General features: G+C 38.1%; 1 protein-coding gene across 1 annotated transcript; it reads left to right on the top strand.

Annotated features, from left to right (window-relative positions):
* The first annotated feature begins 12,245 nt into the window (after positions 1-12,245).
* On the top strand, positions 12,246-21,768 carry LOC114356828 (neprilysin-4). Its single transcript, XM_028310188.1, has 15 exons — positions 12,246-12,382; positions 14,662-14,907; positions 15,214-15,416; positions 15,636-15,812; positions 15,922-16,029; positions 16,403-16,547; positions 17,620-17,834; positions 18,449-18,625; positions 18,876-18,979; positions 19,075-19,133; positions 19,219-19,267; positions 19,358-19,425; positions 19,727-19,860; positions 20,293-20,460; positions 21,210-21,768. The coding sequence occupies exons 2-15, from the start codon at positions 14,811-14,813 to the stop codon at positions 21,384-21,386; spliced, it is 1,881 nt and encodes a 626-aa protein (XP_028165989.1). The 5' UTR covers positions 12,246-12,382; positions 14,662-14,810; the 3' UTR covers positions 21,387-21,768.
* The last annotated feature ends 7 nt before the right edge of the window (positions 21,769-21,775 follow it).

The following is a 21,775-nucleotide window of genomic DNA, read 5'->3' as shown; positions in this document are numbered from 1 at the left end:
ATGAATATTTATTGTTCATAATTTAGTCACCGCGTGCCAGTAAATAATTTCCCTTTGTTGAGACGCGCGACGCTTCCTTGCAGGATTGCGGTTTGGCCAGTCATCGTAAATATGCGCAGGAGTTTATTGATTCCAAAGATTATTAACTGCTGCAATAAATCTCGTCGCTTTTTGGTATTTTATCGTGAGCTACAAGGACTTAGTTTATGGATAGCGTTGAAAATAAATCCGAAAAAGCAAGTACAATGCCAACATGCCAACCGTGCCATTGTACCTTCGTACAATGTTTTGAGGTAATATAAAATACCCTTGAGGATTGTAAATAAGTTATATGCTAGTGTACCTATACTTATATCGAATGCCGTTTGTTAGAGCTTGAATACGTACGCGGTTCCCTAGAAGATAGATACATATCTACCAACTTAGAACTTCTGAAATATATCCAATCAATGTAATATTTGCATTTACTTCCAGCTTGAGCTTAAATAAGCTTTTGATGTAGTCAATTATGGGGTCAACATAGTTCTGGCGTCAAAGATTCGAGAAGTCTCTAGTACCCGCCATAATCCATGGATTATAGTGGTGGACCAACATTGCATACCTAAAGGAAATAACGGGAATGTCAGCATAATTATTAAGAAAATTATCAATCAGCCGTAAAAAGCACCGTTTGCTATCAAGCTATCTATCAAAGTCCTAAAAAAGCTAAGTGCAATAAAGTCCACGTGCGCCCATTGCTAATGTGCGTTGTCCACGTGGCGCGGTGAGTGCGCGCAGGTTCATTGCCGCGGAAGCGCGCGCGCAATTAACGCGACGCACGTCCGCGGCTTTCCACCGCAGCCTGACTCACGAGAGATGGCGGGCGGCCATTGTTTTCGCTTGTGACACACGGTTTTTGCCAGTGAAGAGTTTTTGATTACTCGCGTGACATTATGACACACGGTTTTTGAGGTAAACTGCAGTTTGTGACTATTGCAGATACCTAATCGATTGTAGTTTGGGTGACTAAAGTAAACTAAAGTTTTTGCTTTAGAACCTTGAAATCAATCATCAATGACACACCCATTTATGTATTGCAATATTCGCAATAGATCATTATATTGTGTAAATAAATAGTTGTATTAGGTATCTGCAGAACTTCTTATTCTAAGATACTCTAGGTTTGGAATAAGGAATGGCGTGAGCTGGTGAATGAATAATTACTTATCATATTACTATAACACAGAAAACAAAAGGAGATTAATGGCAAGCTTCCTTAGGAGAAGCTACCTTCGCTGTCTTTTTTTTCTGAAAATGTATATAAACTACCTACTCGGTGTACTGCCAATCATCTCAACTTGGACCACACGCCGCAGGTTAGCGGACGCGGTTCAGCACCGTATTACCGCCCCTAATAGGGGTGTCACTTTCGCTTATAATTGCCCATGGTGAACCATAGGTTTCCTATTCGGTGGTGCCATATTAGTGGCTCACGCGCCATAGTGCATTAATAGACAATAATGAGTAATAGTGGGTCTTGCATTGAGCAATGAATGAGCCAAACTGAGCCCACCAGTGCCAACTTAACGATTATTTACTTTACAGTATATCACACATAATATGGGGTGGTCGTTCCAATCCAAAGTTTACTACTACTGTACGAGTAGGTACTATAACTGGATATCATTTACAGCAACTAATGTTCCATATATAAATTGTGTTTACCATATTAGTGCGCTATGGTGAACAACAGCTATTATAAGAGTTTATCTTGATCTCTCAATCAAAATTAAATTGAAATACGCAAATAAGTCCAGATTGCTTTTTATTAATGCAAGATTATTTGTGATGGCATAATGTTGTTGATTGTATCAATGTGACCCTCTTGACGTCAGATATTGTATAATTGATCGATCGAATGAATTAGAAAAGAAGCAAAAAATTGCTTTTAATAATATGCTACACGTCATATACAAATGAAAAAAAAATTACCAGGATTAACCTTGGCTGGAAGAGCTTCATGGCTCTCCATTGTTTGATTTCTCTCTTGTATTAGGTATTGACCATTTTACATGAAAGACGCATTAGACAGATCGGCAGCTCGCACAAGTTAGCACCATTAGAAGTTTTCAAGAGAAAAAAACAGTTTCTACTTGTATTTCGCATGTCAAAATCCCAGTAGCAATTTCGGAACACTTCTGGCACATAGAAAACAAAAGCTAAACCTGTCGACCGAAGCCTTCGCCATAACAAAACCTAGACTAGTTCGGTAGAAAGCGCCTTTATGCATTCAGCCATTCATGCACTCATTGTCCGTTGAGTGTAGTATGCAAATGATATTCCGTTAAACAAACGATACAAGGAATATGCTTTGTCTTTGATGATTGACTAAAAACAATGAAGTGTTGGAAAGAAACGGTTTCACTGGTTTAAAAGTAATACATTCTTGGCATATCTTAGAAATAATATGAAATAAACTGGAGCAACATAAAAAGGTCAGTCAGATAACTTCAGGATAACAGTAAAATAACTTCAAGATAATAAATAAAGGGGAATTATAAAACGAGCGACTAAAAAAAAACTTTGCGACTGATGATGGCATACTGTTTTTAATACCTTGAGCGGTATGAATTTGAGTAAGCGAAAAATTTACCAAACTAACGACGAATATTGATCAGTAATAAAATCCAGAACAAGCTTACAAAATGTGTGTTTTGATTATCGGCCATTCTCACGATTAGGCGTTCTCAGCCTAATTACCATATCATTTTTGAAATTTGGCTTAATTCGCGTAAATGAGACCCAAAAATTTTATGGTCACGGTAATTAGATAAGGCTAATACTTAATCTAACGGTAATTATAAAAAATATGTAAAATAGTAAGAAAACAATATCTTGCATTGATNGAGGCTTCTTAAGAGCAAAATGACGATTTGTAAGAACTATTTATTAGTCCAAACAAATAAAGAAATTTTGACTTTGACTTTGAATGTGGTATGGTTATTTTTGGGAAACGAACAAAGGGAATTTTATTCATGAAACGAACACAGTAAGAAGAAATGTTACATGCGCAGGTCTACAATAATTTCTTTACTTTAATGTAAGTACTCAATTTTTAAGATCTTTGTTTATAAGTTAGTTACCTACTAATCATCTTGTCATTAGGATACATACGTATTTTAACCGACCGTCATTAATCAAGTTGCAAAGAGCAATGAACATGGTCATAATATTTTATTATGATCAAATCTTAATCTTAATCATCAATACATCAAAAACAGGCACCAGTCTAGGAAATGAGACTCTGATTGGCTTAAAAAAAGTCGCTACCAAACCCCTAGTTAACCCTAGGGTTAGTTAATAGTGAAAAGATTTTACATACCTATTGTCATTAGATTCATATTTTTGAAGGGGCATATAAACATTACTAAGCAGATTATAAAGTAGGTACATGATGAGCCTAAAAGTCTAAAACTTTAGGTATCCATGAACTCAAAGAAATGTCCCCAAACGAGCAAAACAGATGAGTCACTTGCGCATAGCGCGTGTCAGTCACTGCGCGTGAGTGGAATATCTAACCGAGGCAGTTACCGTAAACGATTGCGATCTATGACGACGCGTTCCGCAAAAGATGCGGTTTTCACACACCTCAGGTGGTACGGCTGCGGTCTTGAAGTCGGCGGATTAAATGATTTTATTTTATTTATTTATTTTGGAATTACAAACAAATGTGTTACAGAAATTAACTTATCTACTAGACTTATGTATTATTTATGTGGTAACACATCCCACTACGTAATCCACATATTGATATATGAAACCATGTAATATAGAGCGAGGCAATTACAATTATGATAAGGATAAAAATTATTTACATAATGATTATATTTATTAATTTTATAATCAATTCAAAAGATGACTTTGTAGAGATTAGATCGCTCGATCGATCGACTCTTGTTAAGTAGTCTGTATATAAGCTGTGAAAAAAAATCTTTACTAAAAATTTTTTGAATACATTATCTCAAAAACATGTTATTTCAATAGCACAGGCACAGTCTCAATTTTAGGTTGCATCTATCCCCAATTTAAGACTCATTAGGGTCAAACAATTGCCGCAACCGGCTTGCGATAGATTTGGATGAAATCGAAATAGCATCTTCAATATCATTAGTATTTAATTTGTACTTTTTACCTATGCGTTTCTAGAACACGCAAACTCGCAATGTACCTACTAATAACCGCTTGCAATCAAAGCACAGCTTTACAAAAATGCATAATACTATCGTGTTCGTGGCATCAATTTTCCTAAAATTTACGAACGTGAATATCCATAAGCTTCAAGAATTCTAAGAACTTGTTAGTTTCGAATGTGCATGTTGCAATTACTGCGGTTTATTTTTAGGTTTCCGTTTTTTTTACTTCAAAAGTTAGAGGAAGGAAACCTTTGACTAAAATATTAAAAAACAACTTTTGAATTTGCCAAAGGATTTGAATGGGTCATCATACTATAACAAAAACTAAAGCAAATACATGGGTCACAGAAGACAAAAGTTAAAAATGTGTGATAAATCATGGGATTTTGTAGAGTACTAGGTAGTAGACTATATGTCGCCGACAAGCTCTTAGTTAACTGATAAGTTTTTACATCTCAAGCAACTTAGTTGCAGCTGATACAAAAAACAATAACAGCCTCCCACGCATCTATCCATCTCGCAACGATCGGAAATCGGTCCGCGGATATCGGCGCATTGTCAGCGAGTCCTGCTTCCGCTGGCGCAAGCGCTGTGCGAAAGTGAAACTGGGGAACAATGCCGTCCACGCCCAAACAGGTGTCGCAGATCTATTGATTACTATGTTGGAATAACGCATTATATTCAGTTCCGATATCACTTGTTTGTTATATCATCTACTAGCTATGCGCCCGCGGCCTCACCTGCGTGAAATTTTGTCTGTCACAGAAAAACTTTGCCGCGCGTCCCTGTTTCAAAAACCGGGATAAAAACTATCCTATGTCCTTTCCTGGGACTCAAACTATCTCTGCCTTTCATCAAAATCAGTTCAGTGGTTAGGCGTGAAAGTAAGACAGACAGACAGACAGAGTTACTTTCGCATTTATAATATTAGTATAGAGTAAGTATAGAGTATAGATAGATTCCGTCCGATATCACTTGTTTTGTTATATCATCTAATTTACCAGTTTTGGCCTCAAATATACACTTTATACTTTATACACAATAGTATGCGAACCGTTTTTGCTTGAATTTATGCAGCCCTAACTTCACCAAACGCGGAGGTTGAGAGCATGGATAGTCAGTAGCGTTGAGCAAATAAGGTAAAAGTAAAATTAATTATGGATTACGCCATCGCACTGTTACCTTTTTCACTCAACTATAGGCAGATACTTGGCGGTAGGCGGTAATAGGTGTGTACCTACTTATCATTAGGCGAGTTCCAGTACCTTCATTTGAAGATTAATTTTGAGAATTACTAAATATGTATTTGAAAACATTTTATTTAATGAAGAAACAATATTAGTCAGTGTTTTACACCCAATAGGAAATAAGAATTTTAGGACTCTATATTTATATCCGGCATTAATATATTGCATAAATCTGTACAGAGTAGAACTCGGATCTTAGCAGGTTACGTAAATGACGGTTTTATCTAAGAGAATTAACAATTTCCTATCGTGCATGCTATAATTTTCTGCTTACTGTCTTTTAGCCCCGAGATATTCCGCTATTGATTTTAACTGGTGTTACACAAACTTCGATCAACAACTTCCTTTCAGCAAGTTTGGACGGATAATGTTGAATTGAAACGGAAACTAGAATTACCTACTTGATTTTTTTGTTTAAAACGTTATCTAGTCAAGTCTACAAGAATACAAAAGATTAATATTTATAAGTATTGACGCATTATACTCGTACGTACAGTCAGCGTCAAATAATTAGTGACACCCAAAGGCCCAGACCAGATGGTGAAATGCAACTTCAACGAAAATGCAACTATCTGAAGATTCTGATGAATGAAACTGAAAGATTCAAATTGGTCGCGTCATGTGTGGCCTCTCAACGGACGCTATGGCAGAAACTTGATGCAACTCAAAAGTAAATAGCAGTTGCAGTTTCGTTGCAGTTGCGTTTCACCGTCTGTTCTGGGCCATAGTGGCCAAAAAGTTGACAAGACAACCTTATTCCAATTGTATCAAAGACATGTTGCGAACTTTTTGGCTACTTCGGGTGTCACGGACTATTGGACCTAGTTTTCAATATTTCTAAATCGGCATACTTAAACAGAGNTGGGCTACCCTACACAAGTTACTTTGATGTATTTAAGTCACTAATCGCAGAGCACTCGTGATTTAAAAATATGACAATTTTAAGGATTCTGTGCAGGACCCCCTTAACAAAATATATTTCAGAAGCAAGCAATTACTTCATCTAAAGTAGCTTTTAATATTTTCTTCTAAGGAATTTTTATTAGATATGAAATTGTATAATACATGAGTTAAATGACTATTACTCTTAAACTAACTGACCTACCCTAACTGTTATAGTTTTCTTGAAAGTTCATAAAAAGCAGTTTATTATGAATTTTTCCAGATTTTTCTATTCTACAGTCTAGTTTTTAGAGGGGGGGGGGGGGACGATTTTGCTAGATTATGTAGAAAGGAACAATAATTAGACTAGGTACTTCTGTAAAAAAAACAATGAGACCCTATTACTAACCGCTGTCCTGTCACTACACGTGTTTTTCTGGATCTATTCGTACCTAATCAGTGGGCTTAGTGCGACTTTATATCGATCGTCATCCGCTAGCGACTGCGTAAAAAATGACATGCATTAAATGTATGATGATTGTACAGCGTCCCTAGCAGATACTTTCAAGAACTAAAATCTTAAACTTTATAGATCTTTTTGATTTGATGCACTCGTTAGCGACAACGGTAAATGCAAACTCGCACTAAGCACACAAAAAAAAACTTTCTCAGTTAAATTACTCCAAAACTATTAAATTCCGGATGTTTTTAAATATCACGTGAGATTAGGGGGTGGGGGAGGGGGTCAGGCAAAATCTCACCAAATCTCACCAAGGGGGGCGGGGGGGTTGAAAAATAGCCAAAATTGTCTCACGTAATTTATGGACGCCCCCTGACTTCACCATACCATTTATATGTCCATGTTAACATGGGCTAGTGTCGGCTCATATACCCATTTACCTAACACGCTGTATAAAAGGAGAAACTGACTGATTTAGTGACAGATCAACGCACAGCCTAAACGGCTAATCGTAGGCACTTGAAATTTGGAAGGGACGTAACTTAGGTACCGTAGAGGTGCACTAAGAAAGGAATTCCCGAAATTCCCACAGTAACGGGAATTATCGAGAAAATATTTTTGTATGAAAAATCTAAACCGCTTAAGTTAGACGCTTGAAATTTGGCATGCAGGTACCTTAGTAAACTTAAAGCTTAGTTACAACAGGATATTGCAAAATTCCCACGGGAACGGAAGTTAGCGGGAAAAAACATTTGTATGAAAAAATCTAAACCGCGTAAGATAGATGTAGGGGGTAAACGGGATCCACGCATACGAAGTCGCGGGCGGCCGCTAGCTGGACATACGAGTAGAACCGAAACTCGACCGAAACCCGATGATAGGAACTGACCTGCAGTTGCACGTCTGGCACTGTTGCGGCCCGTTGGCGGCCTCGAACTGCGGCGGCGGCGCCAGGCAGCGCCGCGTTAGCTTCACGTCGGCTGTGGCCTGCATGCAGCCGATGCACGCCTCCAACTCCTGACATAATGTAAAAGATAATTATTTGCTTCTGAACTTCTAAACAATACTATTTACCTGTAAATTAAAAAAAAAACACTAAAAATAAAAATGAATAAGGCAGTTATCACACTGCGCCGCGCTCCGCCGCGGAGCGCGTGATTTCATATAAAAAATCACGCGTTGTCAGTGTGAAGTGCCGCGCGTGTTTTCTATACACACTGAGGTACTTGCATAAAATGATTAAATCTGTCGTCCCGCGCTCCGCAGCGGAGCGCGGCGCAGTGTGATAACCACCTATTTTCAAACTGAAAAAAAAAAAACTAAGAACAAAAAAACAATGATACATTTTATCATTCAAGTAGGTACACAATCGCACATTTGCAAAAGAATTCACTAATACTTGTCTTAACATCACAATAGGATGTTGATGAGATCACTAATACAAATATTTTAAATTTTTACTTAGTCTTATTAGTGAACCAACGTAATCTATATATACACTCGCGAGCAAAACTATGGAATCACTTACATGAAGTTGTTTCCACGCGATCTTGTGTACTAAAGAATTTGTAAGAAACAAAAAAAGTGACACCATTTTAAAGATTAAACTTTTACTTTTAAATTGATACCAAATTCATTTAAATCACAACGGGTTTTAAAAAGATATCCCAGCTGATGTGAAGAAGTAAGGAAAAAGACATGTATCAACTGTTATATACGTCGCGAGTTGCGGCCTACTTACCCCCTATAAAAACACGTGTTTTCGGATTTTTGGTTTCACACGTTGATCCATACACATCTCCGCTTTTTTTGACACTTTACCTGGGATTCTACACCTACAGAAGCAGCACAAATCGTTGCACTATTGCAAGAAGGGCTCAGCCAGCGGGCTGTCGCACGTCAGCTCCATATAAGCCAGTACTGGGTTTCGAAAGTTTTAAGACGCTTTCGGGAGATTGGTGTCTTTATCCCGAGNTGGTATACCTACATAAATATTAATTCGTCCTAATAAATAAGTAGGAAATTAGTAATTATTTTTCTACTTTTTAGTGTAGGTTTTTTGGAGTCGGTTTTATTTTTTTTTATAATTTTTTTTATGTAAAACGTTAAAGATTTCCTGGCCTGGACTTGGTATTACATGGATCTCACAACTTTTTACCGTAGAACAACTGAGTTGCGAGACTTGGTTTTTTTTTACAAGTATTGTTTTTGATGGGATATTAGTATAGAGTAAGTATAGAGTATAGATAGATTCCGATATCACTTGTTTTGTTATATCATCTAATTTACAAGTTTTGCCCTTAAATATACACTTTATACTTTATACACAGTAGTATGCGAACCGTTTTTGCTTGAATTTATGCAGCCCTAACTTCACCAAACGCGGAGGTTGAGAGCATGGATAGTTGTAGCGTCAAGCAAATAAGGTAAAAGTAAAATTAATTATGGATTACGCCATCGTGCTGTTACCTTTTTCACTCAACTATAGGCAGATACTTGGCGGTAGGCGGTACTAGGTGTGTACTTATCATTAGGCGAGTTCTAGTAGGTACCTAATAGTTTTTTTTAGTAGAATTACTGAATATGGATTTTAAGAAATTTCATTTAATGAAGAAACAATATTAATCAGTGTTTTAAACCCAATAGGAAATAAGAATTTTAGGACTCTACATTAATATCCGGCATTAATATACGAGTATTGCATAAATCTGTACAGAGTAGAACTCGGATCTTAGCAGGTTACGTAAATGCCGGTTTTATCTAAGAGAATTAACAATTTCCTATCGTGCATGCTATAATTTTCTGCTTACTGTCTTTTAGCCCCGAGATATTCTGCTATTGGTTTTAACTGGTGTTACACAAACTTCGATCAATATCTACCTCTGAGCAAGTTTGGACGGATGATATTCCTTCCTTAACCAAATAAGATTCAAACTCTGACTAAAGTCAAAATATTTCCTACATAATTAGATTAAATAAACTAGAAGTACCTACTTGAATTTTTGTTTAATACGTTATCTAGTCAATTAAGTATAGAGAATACAAAAGATTCATATTATTAAGTATTAGCGCATAACACTCGTACGTACAGTCAGCGTCAAATAGTGACACCCAAAGTGGCCAAAAAGTTGACAAGACAACCTTATTCCAAGACGTGTTGCGAAATTTTTGGCTATATTGGGTGGCACGAACTATTGGACCTAGTTTTCAATATTTCTAAATCGGCATACTTACACAAATATTCATAGGCTTAGATTAATAAAACCTAGATGGATAGTCTTCATACAAATGCTTCGTCAAGAGTGAGGCAAAAATCTTATGTCATTAGTGTCAATTTTGTTGGGGAGTGTAGACAGTGAATGCGATTTTCCCGAAAGTAGGGAAATTTTTAATACGTTTTTAATTATTTTATAACTAACAAAAACAAAACGCATCATGTACTTACTTATTTATTGAATTCAAAGTACCTACCTAATTACAATAAGATAAATCGACTTAAAAGTCTCGATTTCATAAAAAAGGAAGTGTATTTGTACGGCGAACAATTGGGAAAAAAATTTTCTTGTTACTGGTATCATTCCCGTATTTAATTTTTGAAAGCCAAATTCAAGCAAAATACGCGTCGAATCGTAGTACTTACTTATGAAATGTAACACTGGTCACTTTCTTTAGTTTTTCTGATGTGTTTAGACACCCTTTCACAGCACAAACCGTCTTAATTAATTAAAAGTCGTCGGACGTGTTTACCAATTTTTCACTTTGACAGTTCATGTGACGTTTACGAGTAAGCCATGGCTCACTAAAATCTGCCTCACCTTTCGTGCACTGACTATCTATCTAGGTTTTATTAATCTAAGTTCATAGGTATTTGAATAGTCTCCATAGTTCTTGAAACGTCATCTCTCCCATGACTATAGCTCAATATCCGCGAAAGTGGATTGCATCACTAACGCATTGTTGCAGCTTGCAAGATGCGCCTGCGCTGTACTTAGCGGTCGGTGAAAGGCTTATGGTTTCGTTAGCTAGTAGGTTTTGTTGTTTACTTTATTTATCGTTTCCTCTACACTACAATATGTAGGTATTAGGTACGGGGCTCAAAATTGTGAAAACATGTACAGTGACATTCATACTTAAAATAAGTAGTATGTAGTAGATAGAGAATATCAACTCCAAAGTTCGAGGATAGAAAGAAGAATCAATAAGTAATTGAAAGTAAAAGCAAAGTTCTCTCCAATCCAACATAGTTCAATTTCGCGACTAGTGTCCACGGTGTTTGACCTGACAATCCGCATACACGTGAAATCGTAATTCGTTATGCTCATGACCATACCATTAACCATTGATCATAGTTCGTAACACCGTAAGTGCTGCTATGCGTTTATTTATGCAACGTATCAAAGTGTAGCACTTGGAAACATGTCGCCCATTAAGCCTGCCTACAAATTGATAAACTTTATTTAAGTACTTACATTGTTTTTTTACGTAGTTTATGTACGAATAGTATAATCATCATAAGGAAGTGATCATTTATGTATTAGCTAAAATATCTACTGAAGAATAAATAACATACTTATCGGGATTTGTATCATTTGATCTGTCACTTACTTGGTCACATATCGGTGGTTAATATAAACATTTTATTGATTTCAAAATAATTCAACTACTCAGTGTTCAGTAAATTGAAACAAATTGATAAAATATGATATCATTATACCCCGACACAGTTTTCACATTACGGGCAAAAAACATTACAGATTTAGGTAGTTAGAGCAGTATGGCAAAAAACCGCTTTCATTGTTCAACCTCAATCGCGGCCGCTTTCAATGCTTTCGATTGCGATTAAAATTACAAAAGCGTTAGCATGGCGACAACTAGGTACATTTAGATTTTGACCTTATATTCCTAAAGTTATATGTACAGGTCTTGTAGGACGAACTCTACCTTCGCATGAGACACATATCGGATTATTACGATTTATTCATATTTTCGATAATTTATGATGCACAACCCTCGTGGGTACATTTTAGTAATATTATAAACGTGAAGATTTGTGTGGAAAATGGAAATGGAAAAACAAACATTTGTATCAATTTTATTCAGCTATAAAGATATCTAAATCTATGTATGTTGTAGCCGTAATGAACTGAAATCAGGAACTAAAAACTTTCAAACCTACATAATTTTGTCATGAAATCATAAGGTCATAGTCAGAGGTCATAAATCCGGAAACGATAATGTATTCGATTCGATACTATCAGTCTTATTTTAGGGTATTACTTAGTCGGTACGCCCACGTACCTTACTGTACATATTTTTGAAACAGTGAAATATTTTAATATACATAAATACATACTTATTTATTTATTTTTAGTGTCTGTAACCCTAATTTAAAAGCTCAAAAGTGCTAAGACTGTCTAGTGCGAAATAAAAATGCAACAAAACTATGTCTCCATCATGACACAGAAATGTTTGTTCCAGAGAGCGCACAGTGCGATGTTCCTCAGTGCTGATCGGAGCACTAGGACTGTCACTGATCGCCCTGGCGGTCTACACCACAGTGCTGGTCCTCACGGAGTATAAGAGCCCTCGACCTTGCGTCAGCGAGGAGTGCGTCGGCACAGGTGAGATGACATTATAAGAGTAGCTCTATTCACTAATTTGTTTGCGGGTTCCAAGACAGTTAGATCCCCCGGGACAACTCAACCTATACTGGTTGGGTTTCATTGGAAGCTAAGGTGGAGATCCTGGCTATAGAGGAGTTGCAGATAGGAAAGTGTAGGGGATAAACCTCGGTAGCTTTATACACCATATTGCAGTGCATGTTTTCCCAACAGATTCTAAGTTACAATATTTAGGACACTTTTTATGTTATTATTATTAAATTCGTTGGAGATTCTAAAACACTAAGCTATCATTTGGAATTATTAAACCTTTATTACATTCGTAAGGCGTTATAGTAGTGGGATAGAGAGGTAGGATTAGTCTCATAATACTGCCATCGCCTTAAAATTGCCTACGAAGTTTAATGCTCTTAGGTCTAATAGGTATATAAACCGGCGCGTTCAATGCACGAAAAACTATTTTCCCACCAAGCTGTCGCTCTCGCTAACATTCCAATGAACTATCGACTCAAACTCTCAATGTTAGGTTTTTAAACTAATTAATCAAGGTCGTGAATTTCCATTACCAGCCAAGTATTACTAAAGACAATACCTACTTTGCCACGGCTCCACTATGCGGCTTTCACAGCAAGGCAACCTTGCACATTATTCGTGGATAAAACATTTTTAAATCGGAACATTAGTTCTCTATGTAATTCTAATAAAACATAAAAATAATTAACTTTTAGGAGATTCATTGACTAACCTTTTTCCGCTGACCCGTCGCATCGCACCCAGCTGTATTTGTAGGTTTTTCGCTTTGCAGGCTCTATACCTGTGTACAAAAATATTATGTTTTGAGAAAGCTACAAGTATTATTTATCACATAAAAGATCAATTAAAAGGTATTTTTATAACTAGATTGCCTACTTTATTAAACTTACAAACATAATAAGTACTATTTATTATAATAATATTAGCGTAGAATATAGACGCATGTCACAATTAATTACCTACACATTCCATTGTGGAAAACATAAACAGAGATACGAGGTGATTATTCCAATAGTTAGCAGAAAAATAGAGGAAAACATGTCGGCAGCTAATTGCTTCGTCAAAAACAACAAACGCACAAGAACATCGCAATTGATGATGAAATAACTGTCAACAAATCGGTCATGGCACGTGGAGGCAATGAAATAATTGTATCAGTCTTACATGGCGCATGTAGAAGCAATTTTCACTTATATCATCAAGACCAGTATGTAAATTAATTAAGGTTGGTAATTATTCCGAAGTCATCATCTCATAGAAATCGTTTCTGGAATCTGAGATCTATGGCGTCGACGCAGAAATTATGCATGCCAAACAAAACACCGATGAGTTATGGAAGCAAAACAACGATGCTATAATAGTTTAATTGCATAATAATATAAATAATATTACGTTAAAGATTATGCAGTAGGTGTCCGCTGAAATATAAGAAAAGTTTTCAACTTCAAACTCAAAAATGAAAAATGAAAACCTCATTTTCGCCATTTTCTCTGTTACCCGGCCTTAACTAAGCTTAGTAAATGCAACAATGTAAAATGCAAATGACCGATCGCGGCACGTTATTTACATTTTGTCAAGCAATTAAAAGCTTACGGGATTAATTTATGTAGCGTTAACATAAGCTTGATGTGTGGTTGTTGAAAAACCTTTGAATGATCTAATTTATGTGTGACGAACCTGTAGGTTTAATTTATGGGTCAAGGAAAATCAAAACCATATCATTACTTATATCGATCGCTCGCTACTGCGTATCTAGATCGTAATGCAAATCCACGTGGTGCATCAGAGGTGGTATTACGACGTTTTTGCGGGAAAATGATCCACTTTAATAAACTTTACTCACCCATCAATGACTTAAGATCGTCTAGTGCGCATTTATTCTCATTGTCATAGTACCCGTGGCTTAGCAAACCACATTAGCATGTAAATAGTGCATTATACATAATCGAGATGTTAATTTACTTTTTATAAACTTCCATCTTGATGGTTATTGCTTAACTTGACAGAATCATTAATATTTATCCAACATGGTGTTCATATCAATTAGTTTACGAGTTATTTATGATATTAGCACCTCGATAATTAATAAATTGTTTCCTATAAATCGACAAGTCAATGCATGATTACTCTATTATAACTTCACATCTCTAACTATAGCTACCGTGCTTAAATATTATATCAGTAGATTTTTTTTCTACATTAATAATCCAAGATGATCCTTAATTCAACATTAATTTTTATCACAGCTTCAAGAATCCTGCAAGCCTTGAACAAGGATGTGGACCCGTGCACGGATTTCTATGAGTTCGCGTGCGGGGGTTGGATCAAGAAGAACCCGGTGCCTGAATGGGCCACCTCGTGGGACCAGCTGGCCAAGCTACGGGAGCAGTTGGTAATGGACCTGAGGGAACTTCTGGAGGCTGAGGATGAGGACGGCCTGCCCGCCAGCGTGAAGAAAGCCAAATCTTTGTACAGGACTTGCATAAATATAGGTAAGTAGCTCACCGTACCACGTTTAGTGTAGATGTACGTATGTGTAAGGGGAGGGGAATCTTAGTGAGTTCAGAATGCGGCCTTTACCACATTTCTTAAACTTTATTTTGTATAACTCTCAAATAAAGGAGGTACCTACTATGTATATACCACAATGAATAATAATTGTTGATAGCCTGCAGTAGTTGAATGAATTTTGGGAGATAGTGATTTGTGGCCTAGGCTTACGCCTAGCAGTGGACCCATAGGCTCAAATGCAGCAGTACAATGTCTGATTAGGCATTCATCAGAACCTTTTTCTTCAGACAAACTGGAAGAAGACGGCATCAAGCCCATACAGCGGCTGCTTGCCAAACTGGACCTACCGCCGCTACCACCAACGGAGGCCAGCGCCAACTTCTCGTGGGTGACGAGCGCTGGGCGTGGCCGCCGCCTGATGGGGCTCAATGTGCTGCTCAGTGTCCAGGTTGCAGAGGATGTCAGGAACACCAGCAGGAATAGAGTTGTGGTGAGTTGTCGACGAAAATGTATCACTTGAAGTACCTGTTTGGAACTAAGGGACCACCGATGAATCAATTGCAACAAGTCCATATCAAATTATCAACCTACTAGCTAGACAGTTTATGAAACCAGAAACTCCTAATAAAATTTTAAACAAATATTCGACTATACATTTTACATTATGCCACATTTAGCTAGCTTGTCTTTACAAAGATCTCGTCCACAGATCGAGCAAGTGTCCCCTGGATTCAGTGAGCGCTACCTACTTCAACCAGAGCAGTTCGCGCTGGAACTGGCGCAGTACCGCAAATACATCCGCGATATGATCGCCATCGCTGACAATGACACCGACGCCGACGACTTTGCCGCCGACATCGTCGACTTCAGCAAAAGCCTTGCTAAGGTAACCAGAAACTCCCCTGTGTAGTAAACATCTCTACGATCGAGGAATTAAAGTTAGACTTTCCAACTCTTCTAATCCTAAATAATCACAAATCTCGTTTCTGTTGCAGATAATGACACCTGTGGAAGTCAGACGCAGTGGTACCCACCTGTTCCACGAAGTGAGTGTCCAGCAGCTCATACAAGGTTCCAACGGAGGTCCAGCGCAATGGAAAGAGGTAAATAGACACTACTACCCTTATTTTACTTAATGCCAATCTCTTAATCAGTTATTATACACTCCAGCCATCCCTTGCTTAATGCAGTCCTATCACAAGATTTGATTCGTAACTAAAGCCTGGTCCGTGAGCACGTAGAATCCCGTCCAATGACCCCAAGCTGCTCACGGACCAGGCTTTAGACGTAACTTATAATCTACTGGTTACCTACATAAACAGTTTTCGAGATTTCATGTAAAATCTACCAAATGTATATGTAATAATATTGTTTCTTTGATAAATTGGAGAAGGTTGTTCTGCTGGAGTGGCGACTAAAAGACCTGCTGGTAATAATTAGTTATATTTCTGATAACAAGAACAACGTCCCTTGCAGCACGACTGGGAGCGGTACCTGCAACTAGTGTTCGCCAACACAAGCGTGGCGCTCAACGCGACCGGCGACCGTGTTATCGTCATGGACCTGCCCTACCTGCAGAAGCTCTCCATCCTGCTGTCTGACACCAAGCCTGTCGTCATTGGTAAGCAAGGAAGCAATCATTGCTAGATGTCTATTACATTTTGATAGACATCACATAGGTACTCTTCCATCAATACCTAGTTACTAGATTTTATGACAAATCCAAAGCTCTCTTTCAACAGCCTAGCTTTGTATCGGTGTACCTACATACTAGCATCTACTAGGTATCAAAAGTCTTGGTTGTCACCAAACAAAGTCAATTACTGGATTTGATTGCAAAAGTAGGTATCTAGATTCCCGTTGATTCTATTAAGATTTGACGATTAACTGCCATACTTTAAAAAAGGTGATGTCATCACGACTCTCAAAAATAGAGCTCCGATGATTTCACATAAGAAACGTTGATAATAATTAAGATCAAACACTTATTGATCAAATTACCAACTTTGACGTTGAGAAGTGATGAATAAGATATAATTACTTATCTGATCATGTCAAACACTGAAATGGTTTGGCAATGATTGTAATCATTGTGACTTGCTATTTTATTGATACTTTATAGATTCATGATGATGATGACAATTCGAAACAATGAAGATCTTTATTCAACATAACTGATGACCAGACAAAGGCTTCACGCAAATGCAAATAATTTTATAACTTTCTCCAATTTCATAACTTTGCTTGCATGAGATACGTAAGAATTTTGATATTATTAGATAACTACGATTACCTTCAACGTAGTAGAAGTAGGTAATTAATCTTGGAACAGTGGGTAAAGAATAGTATCTTAGTAAAATTATAGGCACTCAAATACCTACACGATTGAACCAGTGTTGGTAAGTTCTATTCTGCTGATACATCGAACTTTAGGAGCGAGTGTAACAACTCTATCATGAGATAATAATCTCAAATTATATTTTCATATGTGATATGCCAGCATTGCCAGCACACTGCTAATGAGAGTACGTGGCTGAGTGTGGCTGGCTACATGGCAAATAAAATCGCTCTAGATTTTCAACACATGCCTCTAAAAGTCAAATCACATCAAAGACCCAAGTTTCAAACCCATTTGCCAGCTCTCTAGAAGATCCTCATGTTAAGAACCACCTAAGTCAATTGTTCCTTTTCAGAACGTTTCCTATGGTGGAGCGTGTTCTCAACCGTAGCACCGATGACGCTGGGCGCGTTCCGCGAGCGTGGCTTCGAGTTCTCGCGCGCGGTTTTCGGGTTGCAGCAGCGGACTCCGAGATGGAAGAGCTGCACCGCCAACGTTAATGCCAACTTCGGGGTGGCACTCAGCTACCTTTATGTTAAGAGACACTTTGACACGCAGTCGAGGCAGAAGGTCTGTTTTCATTTAACTAACACAGTTTTCTCCGTTCACAATCCTACGTCAGTTTCTATCAAATCTATATATATAAAAGAAAGTCGTGTTAGTTACTCCACTTATAACTCAAGAACGGCTGAACCGATTTAGCTGAAAATTGTCAGGGAGGTAGTTTAGAGCCAGGAGAAGGACATAGGATACTATTTATCCCGTTCGAAATTTAAAAAAAAAGTCTGCTTATTTATTGCCATTAAGGCGGAACAAAGTTCGCCGGGTCAGCTAGTAGGTATTAAGTAAAACAATTTCATTTGTTTAATTATGATGGGTTATTCTAAACCTATATCCCAATGCAGGGCATACTTAGACGTTACTTCAACTGCAGGGTGGCCCACGGTTCGCGAGTGGATTGGTGGACGATCAGAAATACTCAATTATAAATCCTATCGATCCTACCAATCGATCAACGTGGAAAGCATTAGGGGAGGCCTATGTTCAGCAGTGGACGTCCTATGGCTGGCTGATGATGATGATGAAATCCTATCGAGTTTGCTGCATAAAAAAGAAAAGAAAAAGTAAAACCTGCTTTGTCGCCTGATTCACCATGCCAACTATAGGAAACTCTTTCATTACAGGCCATTGAAATGGTCGAGGATGTGCGGGAAGCGTTCGCAGCAGCAGTACAGCAGCTGGACTGGATGGACACAAGTACGCGGCTCAAAACGCTGAGCAAGCTGCGTGCCATCCGCAACTTCGTCGGCTTCCCCGCCTGGCTGCTCACAAATGAACAGCTCGACAAACATTATAAGCATGTAAGACCGTATACCCGTAAGAAGAGAAGAACAGTTTGTGGAAGATGCTATAGCTGTTGAATTGTTCCATGTAACCAAACAAATAAAATTACATCCCTAACCCCAAACTAGGCTAGGCAGAGCTTAGAGTTCGGTAAAGTAAATGACATCACAAAAATACTTAGTATTACATCAAAAGACATTACATAGCAGAAGTAAACAAATTCAGCTGGGGAAAACATTACCTACTAACGATAATGTAATTTTTCAGGCTGAAGTTGTGGAAGGAAACTTATTTGAAACGTATCTGAAATTGACATGGGCAGCAGTGAAAAAATCTTTGGAATCGTTAAGAGAAAAGCCAGATCGAAACAGGTAATGCAGCAATTTAAGGCATAAAATTATGTGGTGGTATGACAGTGGCTGGTATTTGAAAATAACTGAAAATTAAAAATGTCTTTGTTTCACAGATGGGTTGCGACTGCTACAACAGTGAATGCGTTCTACTCAGCAACGCTCAATTCAGTCAGTAAGTAAAATTGGCTTATCACATTAAGATTTTTCAAATCATCACTACAAAAAATTGAGCATTCATTTTATCTATCTTTTCTTAGCATTCCCTGCTGGTATTCTGCAACCGCCATTCTACGGAAACGGGATAGAGTAAGTAAACAATACCCAGAACCGATTAGGTATGGCAGTTTAATTACACCCAAAAATATAAAAAAACACTGACCGATTTACTATTTTCAGAGCCATTAACTACGGATCAATAGGTGCCATAATGGGACATGAAGTCACACACGGGTTTGACGATCAGGGTAAGTTATCTAGAAGTTATTTAAGACGGTGATTTTTGAACATTCATAGAAGTTACAATAGGAATGAAGTTCAAGTTACAGCCTTTGATAATGACATGACACGTTTGTAAACGTACTAGCTTGCAGGTCAGTCATACGCTGGCTGTAACTCTGAAAATCCCTTATGACACAATTTTCGAATGAATGACAATATTATCCAACCTACAAATAAATATAAATTCCATCTAACACAACAGGGTCTTCTGCAAGGAACAACACTTTGACCTAAACATTTCTTTATGTTATTTTTTTTTTGTAATAGGTCGTCGATACGATGAGGAGGGCAACCTGAAGCAGTGGTGGTCAGCCGCCACGCTGGAGCACTACCACGGGAAGGTGCAGTGCATCATCGACCAGTACAGTCACTACCACATGCCGCAGCTGCCTAACTACACAGTAAGCACATACTGTTTTAAATAGAAGTTAGTTCAGTTCATCAGTCGCCTACGATTCCAGTTCAGTTATATTTTTTGTCAAAGAGTTCATAAGTGCCACTTGTGGTCTAAATTGAATAAATATTTTTTGATTGATTGATTGATTGATATCAGCTCGCATTGTAAACTTTGAAGCGAGAAAGTTTATAAAACTAATTTATTTTTGTAAATAGGCTTTTAAAAAGCACTTTTACGAGAGAAGAAGAAAACCCTTCAAAGAAATCATAACCCAGAAATATTACCACTAGACCACTACATGACCATGAATTAGGTAGGTAATTTTGTGTAGTGTTTTGCCAAACTCCATATTTTGCCTCGTAAATTGGAGTCGTGTTTCTGCAGTAGAGGCTACATGACCTAATGGATGATGACATCATGACCTATATCTGCGCAGGTGCACGGCTTCAACACGCAGGGCGAGAACATCGCGGACAACGGCGGACTGCGCGCGGCGCTAAGCGCCTACCGCCTACACGCGGCGCGACACGCCGGCGCGCGCGACGCGCTGCCCGGCCTGCCGCACTACAAGCCCGACCAGCTGTTCTTCTTGGGCTTTGCACAGGTACCCTAGTAACCCCACACCAGGTACAATCCGGTCGAGTTAACTACGTTTAGGTGTGCACGCTAGACTACCTAACATCACTCAACCCCAAGGTTTATAACTTTTTATACCGTGTAATAGCTATGCTCACGTGACATTGGCAAACGTGAAAACACAATAGCCATAGAGGAGAAGAAGAAGAAGAGTTAACTGCGCTCCTGGCAGCGGTGACGTCACATCGACGCTCTGGTACGGACGGAGCGCACGCGGGGAGGTGTGCGAGGTGCGCAGTTACCTCGATCGGATTGTACCATTACCGCACGAGTAAAGAAAGTGAACTTTTCGAAAACCTAACTTTACCGAAATCAACTTGCACCTAACGACGAAAACATTTCTGCATGCCACTGGATCTTAACGCACAAAATCCACTGGTATGCCAGAAAAGTTCATCAGGATTACTTTCTGTTGTTCTGCTGGTAGTACCTACTTGAAACAAAATCTTTAGTATCATTGGTCGTGTACCCTTCAAATTACCACAATATTACAGCTACAGACAGGACTGCTACTGGATCCATAATTTCCACTATACCATAACAGCGGCAAAGATGGTAACCAACCTACCTGTATACGAATAATAAAAGTTTCCCCTCTCCTTCTATATTCTGCAGTAGGTTAAGCCTGTTTTGTAAACAAGACAAGAACCGCTAAACAACTAACAAACAATAAATAGGTGGGTAACCTATATTTAACCAACTTCGTTTATCCCACAGATATGGTGCGGCAACTCCACAACTGGAGCGCTCAAATCCAAGATGGTGGAAGGAGTCCACAGTCCCAACAAGATCCGAGTGATTGGAACACTCAGCAACTCCAAGGAGTTCGCGGAGGCCTGGCAGTGTCCCAAAGGCTCTCCCATGAACCCAGAACACAAGTGCATATTATGGTGAAACACTCTAGGGAGACTCAAGCAAATGTGATCTTAGTTATAAGTTGACCAAAGACATTCACTCCCCTAGGTTACCGTAAAGTTACCGCCTTAGCTTCTAATGTACAAAAGTGTATTTTTATATAATGTAGTGATGCACTTTGTTAAGGCAGTTGAGCAGGACTTGACAATTTATGATCTAGGTGTATTTGAGGATCTAAGCATTGGTAACAATCAGATTAATTCACTGACAAAGACTGAAACAGTTTAAAATTCATAAGTTAAGGACAACTAGATGTGTGGTGTAAATATTAAGTTTTTTATACTGTAGTAGAGTTAATAAAGAAAATGGCTTAATTTTTAGTGCATCTCTACTTGGTGGAAAAATAACAAAAACTATTTATTTAATAA

This window comes from Ostrinia furnacalis, unplaced genomic scaffold (genome assembly GCF_004193835.3).
Source record: "Ostrinia furnacalis isolate ACB-3 unplaced genomic scaffold, ASM419383v2 OfSCF2967, whole genome shotgun sequence".
NCBI classification, from domain to species: Eukaryota; Metazoa; Arthropoda; class Insecta; order Lepidoptera; family Crambidae; genus Ostrinia; species Ostrinia furnacalis.
The sequence above is the reverse complement of the archived record's forward strand: the minus strand, read 5'-3'. Positions and strand labels throughout refer to the sequence as shown.

Excerpts from the sequence above, each read along its gene's own strand:
- LOC114356828 (XM_028310188.1), top strand. The coding sequence starts at position 14,811 with ATGGACCTGAGGGAACTTCTGGAGGCTGAGGATGAGGACGGCCTGCCC. Across the intron at positions 15,417-15,635 it reads CCAGCAGGAATAGAGTTGTG|ATCGAGCAAGTGTCCCCTGG; the intron begins GTGAGTTGTCGA and ends TCTCGTCCACAG. Across the intron at positions 19,134-19,218 it reads AGCAACGCTCAATTCAGTCA|CATTCCCTGCTGGTATTCTG; the intron begins GTAAGTAAAATT and ends ATCTTTTCTTAG.